The following is a 17,378-nucleotide window of genomic DNA, read 5'->3' as shown; positions in this document are numbered from 1 at the left end:
ATATGCTATTACTTTACATTTGAATTATATTCACCATATCTTTTTTTTTTTTTTTTAAATACAGTAGACTCTCGATTTTCTGGGATAGATGGTAAAAATAAAATCCCGGATAATCGATGTCCCGGTTAATCCAAAAATATCGAAAAATGTTCAGCAGTGTACCTAAAAAATATGGCAATAGATAAAAAACAAAAATAACTTACCATGCCATTTTCAAACTTTTGAATAATTTAAAGTTTTTGTTCAATTGAAAGCACAACTCTCTTGTGTTTACCCATCATTTTCACGCTTTATAAACAAAAAAATATTTACTCTAAAAAAAATTTTGACACTCGTAACATAAATAACGAAACAAAATTTGTCTTTTTGCAGTGCGACAGAACACAACAATCCACACAACACAGTAAAACAAACTAAACATTTGTTCTCTTTCTATTGTTTTTTTGGAGAGGCAGGTGTGAAGTTGCAGGATAATAGGTACATTCATCTCCCGTTCATGACTTATAATGCTGCTTCTTGTCTCTTATTTATGATTTGCAAAACATCTGTTTATACCTATTTTATTTATTACTTGAACTTTATGATTTCCAGTGGATATGTTTTTTTTACTTTGGAGTCTTGAGGTGTTCCAGTTAATCCGATCCCAGTAAATCGAGAGTCTACTGTATACGTATTTGATACATGCAAATGTTCTTAATATTTTAATAATGTAGTGAAGTAATGTCTGTGTCAATCAGTATGCTAATCAGTATTCACATGTATAAGGTGTTGCAATAAAGTTCCCGGATTAGTGCTGTTGCGGTCATATTTGATGAGTTTAAAAATAAACGGAGGTGGTTTGTTGTAGTTCAAATTTCCTCCAATAGATGGTGGTACAGAGATTGTCTAGTAGGTTGATGGGTTGCAAGTAATAACCAATTTCATTAGTAGCATTAACATTCCATGTCTTGATTTTTCAATGGAGCAACAAATGAATATCAAATTTTGCTTTAAACTGGAAAAATCTGCAATAGATATGTATGAAATATTAAAAACCTCTGAGGTCGTACCATTGTGTTTGAATGGTATAAGTTTCTCAAATACAAATGTGAGGATGTTCATGATGACCCATGAAGTGGGCATCTGCTGTCAATCTCCAAAGTGATGAGAGAGTTGCAAAAGTTCAGGAAATTGTTGTTTGACTCTTAGAATGATGGCTGATAAGTTGGATATTAATGAATAAGGAGATAATTCATCAAATTCTGCATGAAGATTTAGGGAAAAAGGTCTGTGCAAAATTTGTGCTGCACAGCCTCACGGATGGACAGAAGCAACAAAGAGTGTCATCATGTGAAGATTTCATCCAAACCTGTCAAGACAATCTTAAATTCCTCAACTGTATTGTCACTGGAGATGAGTGCTGGGTGTTTCAGTACGACCCAGAGATGATGCATCAAAGCATTCAGTGGATTTCAGATTCATCACCAAGGCCCAAAATGTTTCATTTATAGATGTCCAGGATCAAGACTATGTTGATCATGTTTTTCAACAAATAGGGTGTGATCACAAGGAATTTGTATCAGAAGGGAAGACAGTTAATATTATATTCTATGTACAGGTGCTTCAAGGACTATTGAAGCATATTTCCCAGGTGAGGCTGCAATTTCAAGAGAAAAGCAGCTGGTACTTCTGGCACAACAGTGGCCCTCTGACCATTCCACACTTGTGATGACATATCTGACAAAACATGGCATTGTACAGATCAACCATCCACCCTACTCTCCCAATCTAGCACCAGAGGAATAAGTCCACTGGACTTATTCCTCTTTCCCAAGGTGGAAACTGCCCTCAGAGGAAAGAGATTCCAGGATGTTGAGGACATAAAGGAAAATGTAACTGCCGAACTGAACATCAACTCTTTGGATGCTTTCTCTGTCTCTTTTCTCTGAAAAGAGTCAGAGAAAGCATCCAGACTAGAATGAAACTTTTAGAATGGTAAAAATAAAAACATTTTTGAGCTCCCTTCACTTTGTGTTCTTTTTATTGTTCTAGTCTGGGAACCTTATTGCCACATCTCATATATCCCATTAATACTCATTATACCATCAGAGGTCTATGTTCCTGATAGTATACCATCAAACGTCTGTGTTCCCCGATAGTATACTCAGTATACTATCGAGGGACATAGACCTTTCTATCTGTGTGTATATTATTACATTTTCCAAATATTTTTTTATTTTATTTTCTTTTTTTATGTTTCAGGCAGCAAGAAGCCCTGCTAAAATCACTAGGTATACTGGAACTTTCACCTGATGGTTCGGTTCAGTCAAATTCAAGTGGTACATCAGAAAGTTATTTGCAAGGTTTAAGCCACGATGGCTCCAGTCAGCATTCTGGAAGTTTAGAAGGCCAGTCTTATAGTTCTGGCAATATGGATGTATGTCATATATATATTAAACATTTTTGAAACAGAATTTGAATTCAGTGACGTTATATAAAGTTTTCTATTCATTAAAACCAGCAGCAGTCAACTGCTGGCACTTGAGTTTGATTTGGTCTATAAAGCAGTTTTCTCAGGGTCATGGTCCAGTTTTATGTTAAACCCATCATTTCAAATTTTTCTTTGATGGGAGTAATTTTTTATTAGTGAAATTAACTGACATCAGAAGTATTCTTATACTGTAAATGTAGCATCTATTAAGATTGATGTTATTTCACTGCCTTGATCAAAGTGAAAAAGGATCCTAAAATTCATTGATAAATTATTATAATTTTTGAAATTGTTAATTTATAAAATTATTACATACTTATAATTATTTGTTCACTAGAAATAATCAATTAAGTTTCTTTTTATACTCCAAAAATATGACAAGAGAAGTGTAAAGCTAATTTTTATAATATCAGCACCTGATATTTGGTTAATAATGGCATGTACCAAGCACATTATTGTGCTATCTTACAGATTTGAATATTGATTCACTGAATAAAACTGTCACTGGACATTGTTTTTTTTTTTTTTTTTTTTGAAATTCTGATGCCAGACTAACTGGTCTGTAGTTAACCAACTTCACTCTTAGAACAGCCTTTATGTATTGGCAATATGCTGGCACTTCTCCAATTCAATGGAATCTCTCCGAAGTCCAATAGTGCCCTCATAATTAACCTCAGTGATACACTCGTTGGCCACCTCCCTCAAAATTACTGGGTATGTGCCATCATCTCTATTAGCCTTTACTTGCCTTTAGGCTTGAAAGTTTTTTAATAGTCATTCTGTAATTTCACATATCTCAGCCTCACTCCCTCACTTGCACAGCTCTCTTACACACCTCTCCTCAGCATGAAGGATTTTTGATCAGTAAAAACCAATGTGAAATACCTGTTCAATTTATCAGCAACATCAGCTGGGTTATCTAAGACCTCCCCACACCCAGTACACACTGGTTCAGTCTGATTCATTTTATTCTTTGTATTTACATACATGAAAAACTATGTATCCCCATTCTTTACTCACTTAGCTAGTGCTTTCTCATATTCATTCTTGGCCTCCAAGATTTGTCTGTAGAAGTGTGTTCATTCCACACAACATGCCAATTTGCATGAAGTTGGCTTTAAGACATATAACACTGAAGTTTGGGTGAGTAAAGATGCAAAGATGGGCATCCCCTCTTTGCATATCTCCAGTCTATAGGACCCTCCTCTGAATCTAAAGATGCTCTCATAATTATGGCTAATGGTTTGTATACCTCCCTTAATATAATTGGATGCTTTTTTTTATGTTAAGCTTCAACAATTTCTCTTCTATTTTTCTCTTGGTTATCACAAAATCATTTAACTCCTTGTTATATTTTGATCAACTTCTGGCATTACCATCCATAAAGAACTCATGCATGAATGTAGATACAAAATACGTATTCAGTTTGTCAGAAACCTGATCAGGATTATCAACAGTTAAATCATCAACATCAAATGGGCCAATGTGATTCAACCCCTTTCTTCTGCTGTTAATATAAGTAAGGAAGTCTTTTCTGCTTTTCTTGGCATTCTTTGCCAGAGATTTCTCGTAATCTGCCTTAGTTTGTCTAACCTCCTTTGTGACTTGATTGCAGATTAGTTTATATCTACCATAGGTTTCTGTATCACCTGATAATTTATATGCATCCCATGCATTTTTCTTCTCTGTCACAAGTCTCATCAGTTAATCTGACATCCATTTAGGTCTAGGCCTGGAACAGTATTTCTCAATTGGTAGGAAAAGTGTAGTAGCTCTTACGATGACTTTCCTGAATGCTTCCCATTTAGAATTTGCTGTTGGTAAAATCACAAGATGGTCCCACTCTATAGAATTTTTTTAAAATTCTATAGAGTGGGACCAACACCCTTACAAAAGCAAAAGCTCTTCCCTTTACATTTTAGAACAACAACAGGTGGAAGTGTTTCAACAATCAATTCCCTATTGGCTGAAAGCAAATTTCCATACATCTGTTCTGCAACTTTTCTTCCTAAATTTAAATTTATGCCCCATCGTGTGTTTCCTGAGAAAGAGTAAGGATGCCATCATCTTATTCAATGGATTGAATAAGATGATGGCAAGCCTTTAAAGTCTCAATCAGGTCCCCTCACAAATGTCTAGGTCCCAGATGCTGCAATTTGCAGAACTAAAGTCTTTCTTTGTAAGAGTAATCCTGTGTTTCCCTTATTGATATGTTATTCTGGCATTACTGCTACCAATATGCAGTACTTGGCATTTGTCTGTGTTGTCAACGTTTGCCAATTCTCAGACCATCTACCTATTTTTTTTCTAGATCCTGTTGCAATATCATTACTGATTACTGTAATTAACCAACCTGCCAACCCTTGTATCATCTGCAAACTTAGACATTATGCATAATATGCCATCACCATTATCATTAATAAATATTGAAAACAATAATGGCCTCAGCACTGAACCTTGGGAGATTCCACTGATAACATTAGTGGAGTCTCCCACTAATAACAGGATAAAAACTATAAGATGAAATGGATTGGAACAAATTTTTTCAACCCATTCTGTTAGTTTTTCTTTATCTTGTTGAAGTAGCATATCTTGATCGATGCTATTAAGTGGCCTGCCTTCCTTTGTATTATCAGCAGACTTAAATGTTAAACTCGAAATACTTAAATCAAGTGTCATAATTAATATATAATTGCCAACTTTCTGGTTTTATGATGGACACGCCTTCTTTTATGGCTATATTTGACCTGATATGCTGTCTCATCACCTTCATACAGGAGTTACTCCATAGTGTTTCTCTGTCTTTTTTGCAAAACCACCACCTTTGCTGTCATTTCCTTTTTACAAACAGTAAAACTGCTTTAAAATTGGAATTATTAAAAAATTCTGTGAATTAAAAATTCTTTAAATTAAAAAAATAAAGAAAAAATTCTATGAATTTTTTCTTAATTTTTTTAATTTAAAGAATACAGCCATGGTAAACACCTGAGAATAGTTTGTTGTAATTGTTCAGTTAAAAGTAGTCATTATTCTGCAGGTTCTTTCCTGGTGGAACACATGTTTCCCCCTGGATGATGCCTTTTCTCAATTTAGAAAAAAAAATAAAAGATAAATAAAATATTTATCTTTAATTATAAAAATAAATAAATTTTATATATCATTATAAGTAAAGATAAGTAAAAGAACTAAAGATTTAAAGATAAATTAAAGAATTAAAGATTTATTTTCAAAGAATAAATTATGCATTTTCAAATCCTAACTTGTTTGGATGATAGGCTAGGAATAAGAGTAAATGTACCATCATCCCCTATCATTAAATTAGTAAAGTCACCTTCCTTATCAATCATAATTACAATAAGAGACAAGTATGGAGACAGTGCATCATGCATGTCAAAAAAGTTGAGGTGGTGTGTATGCTGATTCAATACAATGAATGTTACAACTTCAAATATCTAAATATTATTTAATTTAACTTAAATATATTTGTATTTGGATCAGTTTGTATTTGGATCAGTTTGTCATCTAATACTGCTATTTGGAGAAGTTTTTTTTTTTTTTTGAACCAAATTAAAAAAAATTAAAATTTATCTACAAAAAAAAAAAAAAAAAAAAAGTTTCCAGTACTTCTCAATATCGTTGAAGAAATAAATATTTTGTAGTTTAGTTATATCAGTTTCATTGTAAGAGCCTACTAGACATTATTATGAAAAAAGAAAGAATTGATGTTCATTGGTCTTTGGTTGGGGAACTAAGTGCACAAGGAAGCATGAAATATAACAAATTATTCCAAGTCATTCTTCACATTTTAATAATTCTAATAGCAGTGTTGAGTGTCAGGGAATATTCACCCAAGTGAAAAAAAAAAGTGAATTCAAATCTTCTTTCTGGTATAGTTATTATAAATGATTTTGACGTTCAGGTAAGTCTGAACAACCATTGTTATAAAACAAAATCTTGACTCAACATCTCTGTAGAGGTGCAAAGTCTGCTACAGTATTTTTCTTGAAGCAGTCATACTTGTAATCAGTTGATGTCTAATGGACAATCCACAGGCAGAAAAATGTTAGGGATAAGTTAACATTTAAAAGAATATAGTTTGCTTTTAAGGTAATATTTAAAAGCAAACTATACTGGTAAACAATCCCGTGGCTGTATATTAATAGAAAATGTGTATTTTTTCAGCAAAATTTAATTTCTAGTATAGTGTGAACTTTAAAAAAACCTACTCTTTTCTGAAAAATCTCCTATTTTACTCCTCTTTTTGGAGATCTCCAGTTTTTTTATCTGTTTTGGCCAAAAAAACTTGTTTTCCTTCTGCCTACAAATATCTAATCTTCAGAAAGTCAAAATTTGGCATCTTTGTTAATAAATAACAGAAACACTATGGGATCCAATGCAGAACCATATAGGACTTACACGTGTGCCACTGGCCCATGAAGTGAAGTGGCCATTTATAACTAAACTCTGTTTCCTGCCACTTTATTCATTGTAGTATCTTGCAGCTAATGCCACCTTGTTTCAGTTTATATAAATGTTGATTTTGGCAAAATTTACTGCTGGAAACAGATGATTTGTAATTATTTTTAGTGCTAGAAAACCTGTGTAAATTTAATGATGACTGGACAGATATCTGGCTTAAGTTTTGTGCTAAATAATTATGGCTTAATTGCATCATTATGGCATTAATTCTAATTCTAATAATTAGGTGCATTAACACAACCTATGAAGCAATATTCTTTGCTCCAAATTATAATTTTTCTGTTAAACCAATTTGTTTTTAACTACATTGTGGTGTTAAGTACATATATTTTAATGTGTATGATGCTAACGAATCTTTTTCACTGATTTAATTTGATGTATATTTTGATAATTGGCAAATTAGTTCATTAATTAATCTTGTTTTCCTTCAGAAATATTTATTCTCGTGTGAAAAATTTTTTGTGATGTGTGTGTGTGAGAGAGAGAGAGAGAGAGAGAGAGAGAGAGAGAGAGAGAGAGAGAGAGTTCATTTCTCTCTCTTCCCCCCATACCACTATAATTAACTATATGTACTTTATTTTAAATTATAGCTGATTTCACATAGCATCTGTCTAGTTTTTTAAACTTTTACTTATACAGTGGACCCCCACTTTATGATATTAATCCATTCCAGAGACACCATTATATCATAATGCGAACCCAATAACACAGTTTTTTGGTAATTCGCTCCAAGACCTCGGAAGTTGAAATTTTCGCTTTATAACTAAGCTATTTATCTCTTGAAAAGGTGATTTTTATAATGGAATTTATATAGAATACTGAATACCGTATTTTCCAGCATATATCAACTCACCTTTTATCTGAAAAAAAAGTCATCTTATACATCGGAATAAACATTAAAATGTGATACAAATTTTAAAAATATAAAAAATGCTGATGGTACCACATTTTTACTTATTTCCCCTCGCCCCAAAATGTAGTAGTAGAGGTATGTGATGCAAGAAAGCAAGCTTATGTAGCATCAGCTAAAAAAAAAAAACATTTCACACATCCATTCCCCCTAAATATTTGTCCAGCTCCTTCTTTGAAATGATAATTGATAATTACGGATCAGAGACAATCATAAAGTGAAATAAGTAGGTGCTGGTTAACATGATCACTGGTTAGTAGAATCAGCCGCTTTTCTTAAAATCAGATTTCAAAAAACCAATTCAAATCATTAAAATGCACACTTTCATCGTTATCATATGTTCGGTTATAAGAATCAGTTTTGAACGCCTTTGAGATATTTTTCTAAAGCACAATTCTGGAGGTCACCACCATAAAACAATAAAAACAATTTGCAGTTTCTGTTTTATTGGGCTGTTAGTACACTCTGTTATTAACGAGTAGTAAACTCGATCTTATTGCATTTGCGATAATACTGATAGCTGGAATGCTGTGGATTTTTAATGTTATTATAATCATAAAGTGGGGGATCCACTGTATTCTGTAGCATATCTTTTGAGTGCTGCATACTAATCCATTTTTTGTATGCACTTGGCACACTTGTGGCCTCTGATGTTGTTATGCGATAAATATCCATTGATCTATCTCTCTCTGTTTCGGAATACTTTTTTTTTCCCAAATAAATTATTCAGAACAATGGATTTTAGTTTATATTTTGATACAAGATGATTAATACTTCTATCAAGGGTATTGCTAATTATAAGGGTTCTTTTACTGATTGAAATGTCATATTTGAATATCCTGGAATTTGTATATACTTATAGTGAAAGTTTGTTCTTTGGCTTTAAATGTAATAGCTGAATTTAAAATGCAATCTGCAGTTTTTTTTTTTTTTTTTAAATGCAATCTGCTTTCGCATTTAATTCTTGAATAAAAGGGCTATATGTAGTTGGCTGTATTTTAAAAAATTTTGTATTTAAATTATTTAATAATTTATTCAGGGTTCATGTACAGGAAATGATGCCCAAGAAGACCAGTCTGACTCTCCATCAAGTGATCTCTTAGTTGTAAAAGTCACCATAAAGTTAATAAGTAATTGGGGTCATCCTTCAAGGATAGGATTGACTGAAGTTCAGTTCTTGAACTGGCAGGGACTAAAATTGGAAGTATCACCAGTGGATGTGCTTGGTAGTAACTGTGAGGAACCTGTTGGAGAATTAAGCAATTTGGTAAATGGAAGGACAAAGGTATACATGACTTTTTATTAAAGACATCTGTTTCTTTTAAATCACTTAACTAGTTATGATTCATATTCTTTAATGTAATAAAGAACTGTAGATATATATTGTTATTAAAAGAACTTTTCAAAGAATCTTTTAAGTCATATTTTTTATAAAAATTTTATTTAAATTAAAGTAATTAAAAGCACTCAACCAACAATATCATTCTTTTTATGCTCAGTACATTATAACATATCAGAACCAAAATAAGTAACAAAATAATAACCTGAAATAAATGTTTGCAATTTGCATACTGGTTTTCTTTTGTTAGTGTGCAAAATTGTTTTATAATATTGACGTGGTAGAAAAAGTACAGGATGTTCATTTTAAAACGTAACCCAAAATTTTCAGCTTCCATGTGTTGTTTGTGTGAGATTTTATTGATCATTGGTAGAGGGAGCTGATGGAGTTTAACCAGTGAGACATAACTTTAAGCAAACGAGCTGTTAGGAATGTGGAAAATTGATGTATATTGGTGTATTGTGGTAGAGAAAAATGTGAATTTTTGATCAAATAGATGGTTGTGACTCTTGAATAAAGAATTTTTGTAGTGAAGCATTATTTTGATAAGAAATCATATTCATTGTGCCAAGAAGCTTTTTAACAGGTGTTCCCAGAACTAGAGGTGCCATTCAAAACCACAATTTACTACTTCGTTGGAAAGTATGAAAGACAGGGGTCCACATGTGATTGAAATCATAATTGCAGGGATGTATATCAAATTAAATTTTGAAGATAGGCACTTTAAATTTGCGCTGAATACTCAGCTGTCAGTAGAATTTTTAATTGCATTTTATGTGTTAAGAATCAAATGAAAATCAAGTAGGTAGACAATATCAGCTTCACAGATAGATTTGTTTTTCACCAAGTGAAGTTTCCACCAGGATGAGGTTCCAAGAAGGTATTGACAATAGCAATAGATACAGAACAGCACCTCATTGCTTTTTCTGTTCAGCTTTGTTCAGCATTTGAGAAACTGTAGTGGTAGGTAAAAATTTGTAGACACCAAGTTCAAGGAGGCTCAAAGAAATGTCACATTTTTTTTGTGCCAAACCTTTCTGTTAGAAATTTCATACCTGTTTTGTCAAAGCTTCCCCAAAAGTAAAGTATCCTCTCTTAGCATAGAACAAAATGATGACATGTACTCAACAGCTGGGAGCTACTTGTCTTTTCCACATAAAGAGTTGCTTTACAAGTAACTTTTAATACAGAAAAGTCATTGAAAAGACAGAAGGTTTTTTTTTTTAAATGGTCTTATTTCTCATGTGCAGAACAAACTCCATCTTTTCAGCGGGTTGCTGCAGTATTATACTATTTTAAAATAAATAAAACTTCCAGAAAGAAGAGGTTTATGCAGTTTATTTAAAAGTGGGTATTGCTGCTCTGAATAACTGTTTTGATGGTGTCATGTTGAGGGATGGCAGCATTGTGTGAAATTCTTATGTGAAATTAGTGCAATACTGGAGTAACTCATTTAAAAGGTAGAATTCATGAAAAGGTGAGACAAAAATTCGAGAAAGCCTGCAGCATGTGCCATGATATAGAAATAAACATGCAAGAATTAGGTGTTCTAAATCTACTTCTTGTATACATAAAAAAAAGTTACATAACCAGCTATTGATATAAAGGAAAAAAGTCTTGGAACCTTTGTGAAATGCCTTGTAGATTATCTTATTACTTGTTAAGCAACAAAGATTATCTTAGTACTTGTAAAGCAACAAAGATTATCTTATTATTTGTAAAGCAACAAACTTCAGGTAGTTGATAACAAAAATGATTCAGGATTGTACAATCCAACTGGAAGTTCTGTTTCAGCAGTACAGATAAGCTGGCATAACAGCATGTTGTATCAGTGATGTATACAGGTATTTTACTAAGAAGGATGAAGAGCTCATTCTTCCATTATATGAAGCATTGGTTAGGCCACATCTTGACTATTGCATACCAGTTAGATGTCATTTTGAGAAGGATCTGGTGGAAGAAGTGCAACATAGAGTGAGAGACTTGAGTTTTATGGGTTAACAAATCTTGAGCTCAGGGTCTGCTTGGGCAGCTAATCGAGTTATTTAAGGCTTTTGAAACATCAAATGTCTTACTTCATGTTATTTTACTTTAATTAATACTAATACCTAACCTAAACCAGATGTTAAACTTTGTTAATATCTGCATAATGAACTATTGGACAAAAGCTTAGGTAGATGAATTTGAAACATTACATTTGATGCTTGTCTTTGAAACTATACTGTTAATGCAAGTCTACTCTTTTTTGTTCAGTTTTCTGAAAATAAATGTCATTTGATAAATTTGTGCACAGTTTGTAGTTTAAACTTAGTGTCAGATAGCATATGCCAACTCTTCCCATTCAGTTGGAAGGTTTCCAATAATCTAGTGTCTCTTCCAGTTTTCTGATAATTTAGTTTTCTTCTGGTTTTCAGTCAAGTTTGTGTTTTTCGACTTTTTTTTTTTCAATTAGATATCCTTTTAATTTAATGATATGCACCTAAAAGCTGATGTTAGGTTGTTCATCTTTACCTAAGTAAAGTAACTTCTCAACAGCCGTGTTTACCATATTCAGCTTGCTTTTGAAGTTTTCTGCAAAGTCTTGCTTATACAAATAGAGCCTTCTCAGTCAATTATGTGGAAGAAAAAAATTCATGTGGTAATTGGTAAGGTATTAATGGGTAAAAATTCTTTACCACATTAATTCCTTGCCATTCATTCAAAATGAGCTTTACTTGTATAAGCAAGACCTTGAAAAAGACTTCAAAAACAAGTTGGACGTTGGTAAACATGGCTGTTGAGATAGTTCTATACTTAGGTAAACATGAACCACTTAACAGCAGCTTAGTTGTGAATTTTGAAGTATCTATATTTTGATTGTTTATATCATTAAGCAGAAATATTTAATTTTGTGTAGAGAAGTATCATAACTTCAAAGTATTCAGAATTTTATGCTATGATATGCTGATATAAAACAAATTTCCTTTATATAATAAGCTTTTAAATTTTGCCTGGGGATTTTTTATATTGACCCAAAAGAAGACAAGAGGCATTCTCGGGACTAGGTCTTTCTCATATACTTGATTATGAAAATATGTATATAATTACTGTGAAATTTACTTACCCAACATTAAAAGGAATAAAATATTTCAGACAGTAAAGGAGTGCCACATGTGGAGCTGTTCTGTGCCTAATGGGGAATCCTTTATTACCCTAACCTTTGTTCTGCACTTACCAGATACAATGGATTCAGTACTAACAGGATTAGCTGCTATTAGAATATGGAATTATAACAAGAGTGTAAAGGTAATTTATATTTGAATTTAATGTTGCTTTTGATGCTTCACTATACAGTAGAAACTCTTGAATAACCTCCACTGAACTGACTCATTCCCTTCCCTCTTTAAAACCATACTGTCTGATGCTTACTAGCTGCAAGCACACTGGTTCAGTATGCAGTTAGTAGTTCACACCCACATTTTCAGTTGTATGCTCTCTGAAAGATCAGTTGTGTGTTTGTTCTAAAACATGTTTACATATTTACACCAGTAAAATTATTTATTATTGTTATTACAGTATGCAATTTATTTAAATATTACATAAATTAATAAAATATGAGTGAGGAAAGACAGTTATTTCTCTAAAAACTAAGTTAGATGCTCAGGAAAAACTTGATAAAGAGGAGTCTCTAACAAAAATTGCTGTTGAGTTAGGTGTTAGCAAGACAACTGTAAAAGATTGGTAACAAAAAAAATCTAGAAAGATTTTGCACTCAGTTTGTTTTATCAAAGTGAGGTGAGAACTTCACTTTGAAGAAACCAAAATTAGAGATAGTAGACAATGCATTATGACTGTAGTTTATGCAAGAAAGACAACATAATACTCCAATCACTGAATCTATAAATGTAGCATTAAAAGAAATGGTCTTACATGAAAAGATTGATGGTACAGAAAGTTTTATGGCAAGGACAGATTGAATATTAGAAAAAAAATGTCATATTATTAATGTATTAAATATTAGTGGAGAGATAGCATTAGCATTAGCATTAACATTAGCATTAGTAGAGGCATTTGATGCAAGAAAGCAAGCTTATGCAGCATTAGCCAAATAAAAAAAAAAAAAAAAAAAAAAAAACCCACTTCCACTTCACCCCTCTGTTCGTTCAAAATACCTGTCCAGCTGAGCCTTAAACTTATTTAGGCTATCAACCTCCACAAGGGATGGCAGTCTGTTCCACCAACCAACCACCCGCTGGCTAAAGGCAAATTTCTGCACGTCTATCCTACATCTGTCTTTCCTCAATTTGAATTTATGCCCTCTCAGGTGATTTTTCTGAGCTAGAGGAAGAATCCCATCAGCATTGAGCATGCTTAAACCATTCAAGGCTTTATACACCTCTATCAGATCACCTCGCTGGTGCCTAGTCTCCAGACACTGTAATTTGCAAAACTTAAGCCTTTCTTCGTAAGAGCACCCCTTTGTTCCATTCACTAATCTTGTTGCCCTTCTCTGTACTCGTTCCAGCAGCTCTACATCCTTCTTGAAACGAGGCCTCCAGACCTGTATACAGTACTCTAGGTGTGGCCTGACCATTGCCTTATACAATGGAATAATCACCTCCTTATCCCTGCTGGAAAAATTCCTGTATATCATTGACAATACTCCATGAGCTACTCTTGCAGCCCGTCTGCACTGCTCAGAGAACTTCATATCTGCCTGCACAATCACCCCCAAGTCCCTTTCATTCTCTACCACTGTCAGTGTAGTACCACAGAGTTGATACATTGCTCTGGGGTTGCTGTTTCCCATGTGTAGTACTTTACATTTGTCAATGTTAAACTTCATTTGCCACCTCTCAGCCCATCTGCTCAACCTTTCCAGATCCTGTTGCAGCAGCATAGTGTCAGTAGTGTCCTTGACAACCCTGCCAACCTTTGTATCATCTGCAAACTTGGACATTAAGCTTGATATACCATCATCAATATCATTTATAAATACAGAAAACAATAATGGACCCAACACTGAGCCCTGAAGGACTCCACTAATAACATTAGTCCACGATAGAGCAGTGTCCATTGATTACCACTCTCTGTCTTCTCCCCCTCAACCACCCCTTTATCCATAGCAGCAATTTGCCTCCAGTGTCACAGTGCTCCAATTTGTGTAGCAGTCTTCCATGTGCAACAGTATCAAAAGCCTTTCTAAGATCCAAGTATATAATATCAAAGTTATTCCCTGCATCCAGTTCTTTTGTGACTGCATCATAGTATCCAATCAAGTTGGTCAGGCAAGACTTCCCCTTAACAAAACCATGCTGTGTCTGAGCTATAACTGAAGTCTTGTCTAAATGATCCTGCAGTGCTTCTTTAACCAGTGCCTCCATTAATTTTCCTGGAACAGAAGTTAAGCTCACAGGTCTATAATTACTTGTGTCAGCCTTTGATCCTCCTTTGTGAATTGGGGTCACATTTGCACATTTCCAGTCTATGGGTACCTCCCCTGAGTCCAAGGAAGCTCTCATAATTATGGCTAAGGGTTTGCTTACTTCCTTTGCTGCCTCCTTTAATATAACTGGATAGATCCCATCCACCCCGGGTGCCTTTCTTGTGTTTATCTTCAACAGTTTCTCCTCCACTTTACTCCCAGTTATTTCAAGATTCTGTAGCTTACTGCTAGTGTTGAATACATCTCTGGCATTCCCCTTGCTGAATAACTCCTCATGTGTGAATGTCGATGCAAAATATTCATTTAGTTTGTTAGCTACCTGAGCAGGATCATCAACAGTTGACCCATCAATATCAAGTGGACCAATCTGATTCATCCCCTTCCTTCTAGAGTTTACATAAGTAAAGAACTCTTTGCTGTTTTTCTTTGCATCCCTTGCCAAGGATTTCTCGTAATCTGCCTTCGCCTGCCTAACCTCCTTTGTAACTTGGTTGCATATCAACTTGTATCTATCATAGGCTTCTGTGTCATGTGTTAATTTGTAAGTATCCCATGCATTTTTCTTCTCTGCCATATGCCTCATTAGTTCATCTGACATCCATTTTGGCCTAAACCTTGAACAATAGTTCTTAGTTGGTATGTAAAACCTATTAGCTTCCAAGATAAGTTCTTTGAATGCTTCCCATTTTGCATTTGCTGTTGGTAACATCATCAGTTGGTCCCACTGTATAGAATTTAAATACTGTCTCAGTCCATCGTAGTCGCCTTTACGGAAGCAATAACCCTTCCCTTTACCCCTAATGGTAGTTACCTCTTTCAGTAAATCCCACTTCAGCACACTGTGATCACTGCCTCCTAGTGGTTCATTTATCTGCAGATTCTTAATGCATGAAGAATCACTGCTGATAATCAAATCAAGAGTATTACTCCCTCTAGTTGCCTCCCGAACATGCTGATGTAGAAAACAATCATCCAATAAATCCACAAAAGCCCTGCTAGTGTGTGAGTAACCAGCCCCCAAATTCCAGTGAATATCTGGGAAATTAAAATCTCCCATTATAAGACTCTCTGATTTACTGGCCCACTCTATTTCCCTGTACAGTTTCTTATTATACTCATCAGAGTCATTAGGCCTATAGCACACTCCTACTCTCAATTTTGATCTCCCAATGCTTACGTCACACCAAACTGACTCAACACTGCACTGTCCAGTGATGTCGACTGGCTTCACTTCCTTGGTTTTTATGTGTTTCTTAACTAATAGCATAACCCCTCCCCCCTTCCTATCCTGTCTATCCTTTCTGTAGACGTTGTACTCCCCAAATTGCAGTTCTGCATCCCTTATATCTGTGTGACACCACGTCTCTGATATCCCAACAATATCTGCCTTTGATGTTTTGAGCAATACCTCAAATTTATTTACTAAACTCCTAGCATTGGTGTACACGCAAGTATACCTGCACCTGTTTCTATTCTTAGTTACCCTAACACAACCCATGTGTTTACTTGTACCGCAATGGCTCCCATTAAAATTAGAGATAGTAGACAATGCATTATGACTGTAGTTTATGCAAGGAAGACAACATAATACTCCAATCACTGAATCTATAAATGTAGCATTAAAAGAAATGGTCTTACATGAAAAGATTGATGGTACAGAAAGTTTTATGGCAAGGACAGATTGAATATTAGAAAAAAGTCATATTATTAATGTATTGAATATTAGTGGAGAGATATTATCTGTTGATCAGCCTGCTGCTTAAAAATTACAGAATATGTAAGGTCATCTATCAACAGAGAAAAATTGATTGGAGAACTCTACAACATGGACAAAACTGGCTGAGTTAAATTATCTTGCAGCACCACAACACAAAAATCTAAAGAGAGAATCACAACGGCAACCTACAGCAATGTAAATGGAGCTTACAAAGTGCTGCTCTTTTTTGTTTTTGGAAATAACTTAATCCTGGAACTTTTAAAAGTATAAATTGTTCATCTTTATTACACTAACAAAAATCAGCATGGATGGAATCTGCATTATTCAAAAATTAGTTTTTAAAAATGGAGGTATGTCTTCTGTAAAGAAATACTCAATAAAACACTTCCCTGAATATCCTGTTCTTTTTATAGATAACATAGATAACTCCTTTGTACCCCAGTTGTTGAGGAATTTAAAGAAGGGGACATAAAGGCCATGTTTTTACTAGCGAATGTAACATCCTTGATCCAGCTTCTGGATTAAGGAGTTCTAGAATGACTGAAGAGATGATATAGGTGAATGTTTTTGAGTTGCATTTTGAAAAAAATTGAAGATACAAATATGGGTTGTATAGAATCATTAAAAGTCATCAACATCAAAGGCATGTTTGCAATATAGCAAACATGTCTTTGATGTAGCGTGGAAAGAAATTTCAAGTTCAACACTTAACTAAATCTTGGAGAAAACTTTGGCCTGAGATTGATATTGCTAATGAAAGTTCTGAACTACAAGAAGATAATGAAGAATATGTAAAGTACTGCATATGGGTAGCAGTAACCCCCAGAGTAATGTATTATCAACTGTGTGGTACTACACTCAAGGTGGTAAAGAATGAAAAGGACCTGGGGGTAATTGTGCTGTCAGATATGAAGTTTTCTGACATTGCAGACAAGGACTCATTTTAGGAAGGGTGTAGAGCTGCTGGAAAGAGTACTGAGAAGGGCAACAAGATTAGTGAATGGAACAAAGGGTTGCTCTTACGAAGAAAGGCTTAAG

General features: G+C 34.1%; 1 protein-coding gene across 3 annotated transcripts in view; it reads left to right on the top strand.

The window, feature by feature from the left end:
* LOC150086434 (katanin-interacting protein-like) overlaps nucleotides 1-17,378 on the top strand; it is a 351,533-nt gene that overhangs the window by 108,857 nt on the left and 225,298 nt on the right. For 2 of the 3 annotated variants that reach the window (XM_090372572.1, XM_090372571.1), the window contains 3 exons: nucleotides 2,242-2,416; nucleotides 8,899-9,144; nucleotides 12,331-12,483. In XM_090372572.1, coding sequence (XP_090228698.1) covers nucleotides 2,242-2,416; nucleotides 8,899-9,144; nucleotides 12,331-12,483 — 574 coding nt within the window. The remainder of the gene's footprint in view (nucleotides 1-2,241; nucleotides 2,417-8,898; nucleotides 9,145-12,330; nucleotides 12,484-17,378) is intronic. The other variant, XM_090372573.1, reaches the window with a different exon arrangement.

The sequence above is a fragment of the Mastigoproctus giganteus genome, chromosome 4, assembly GCF_048544385.1.
Source record: "Mastigoproctus giganteus isolate SK-2022 chromosome 4, ASM4854438v1, whole genome shotgun sequence".
Classification (NCBI taxonomy): Eukaryota; Metazoa; Arthropoda; class Arachnida; order Uropygi; family Thelyphonidae; genus Mastigoproctus; species Mastigoproctus giganteus.
The sequence above is the reverse complement of the archived record's forward strand: the minus strand, read 5'-3'. Positions and strand labels throughout refer to the sequence as shown.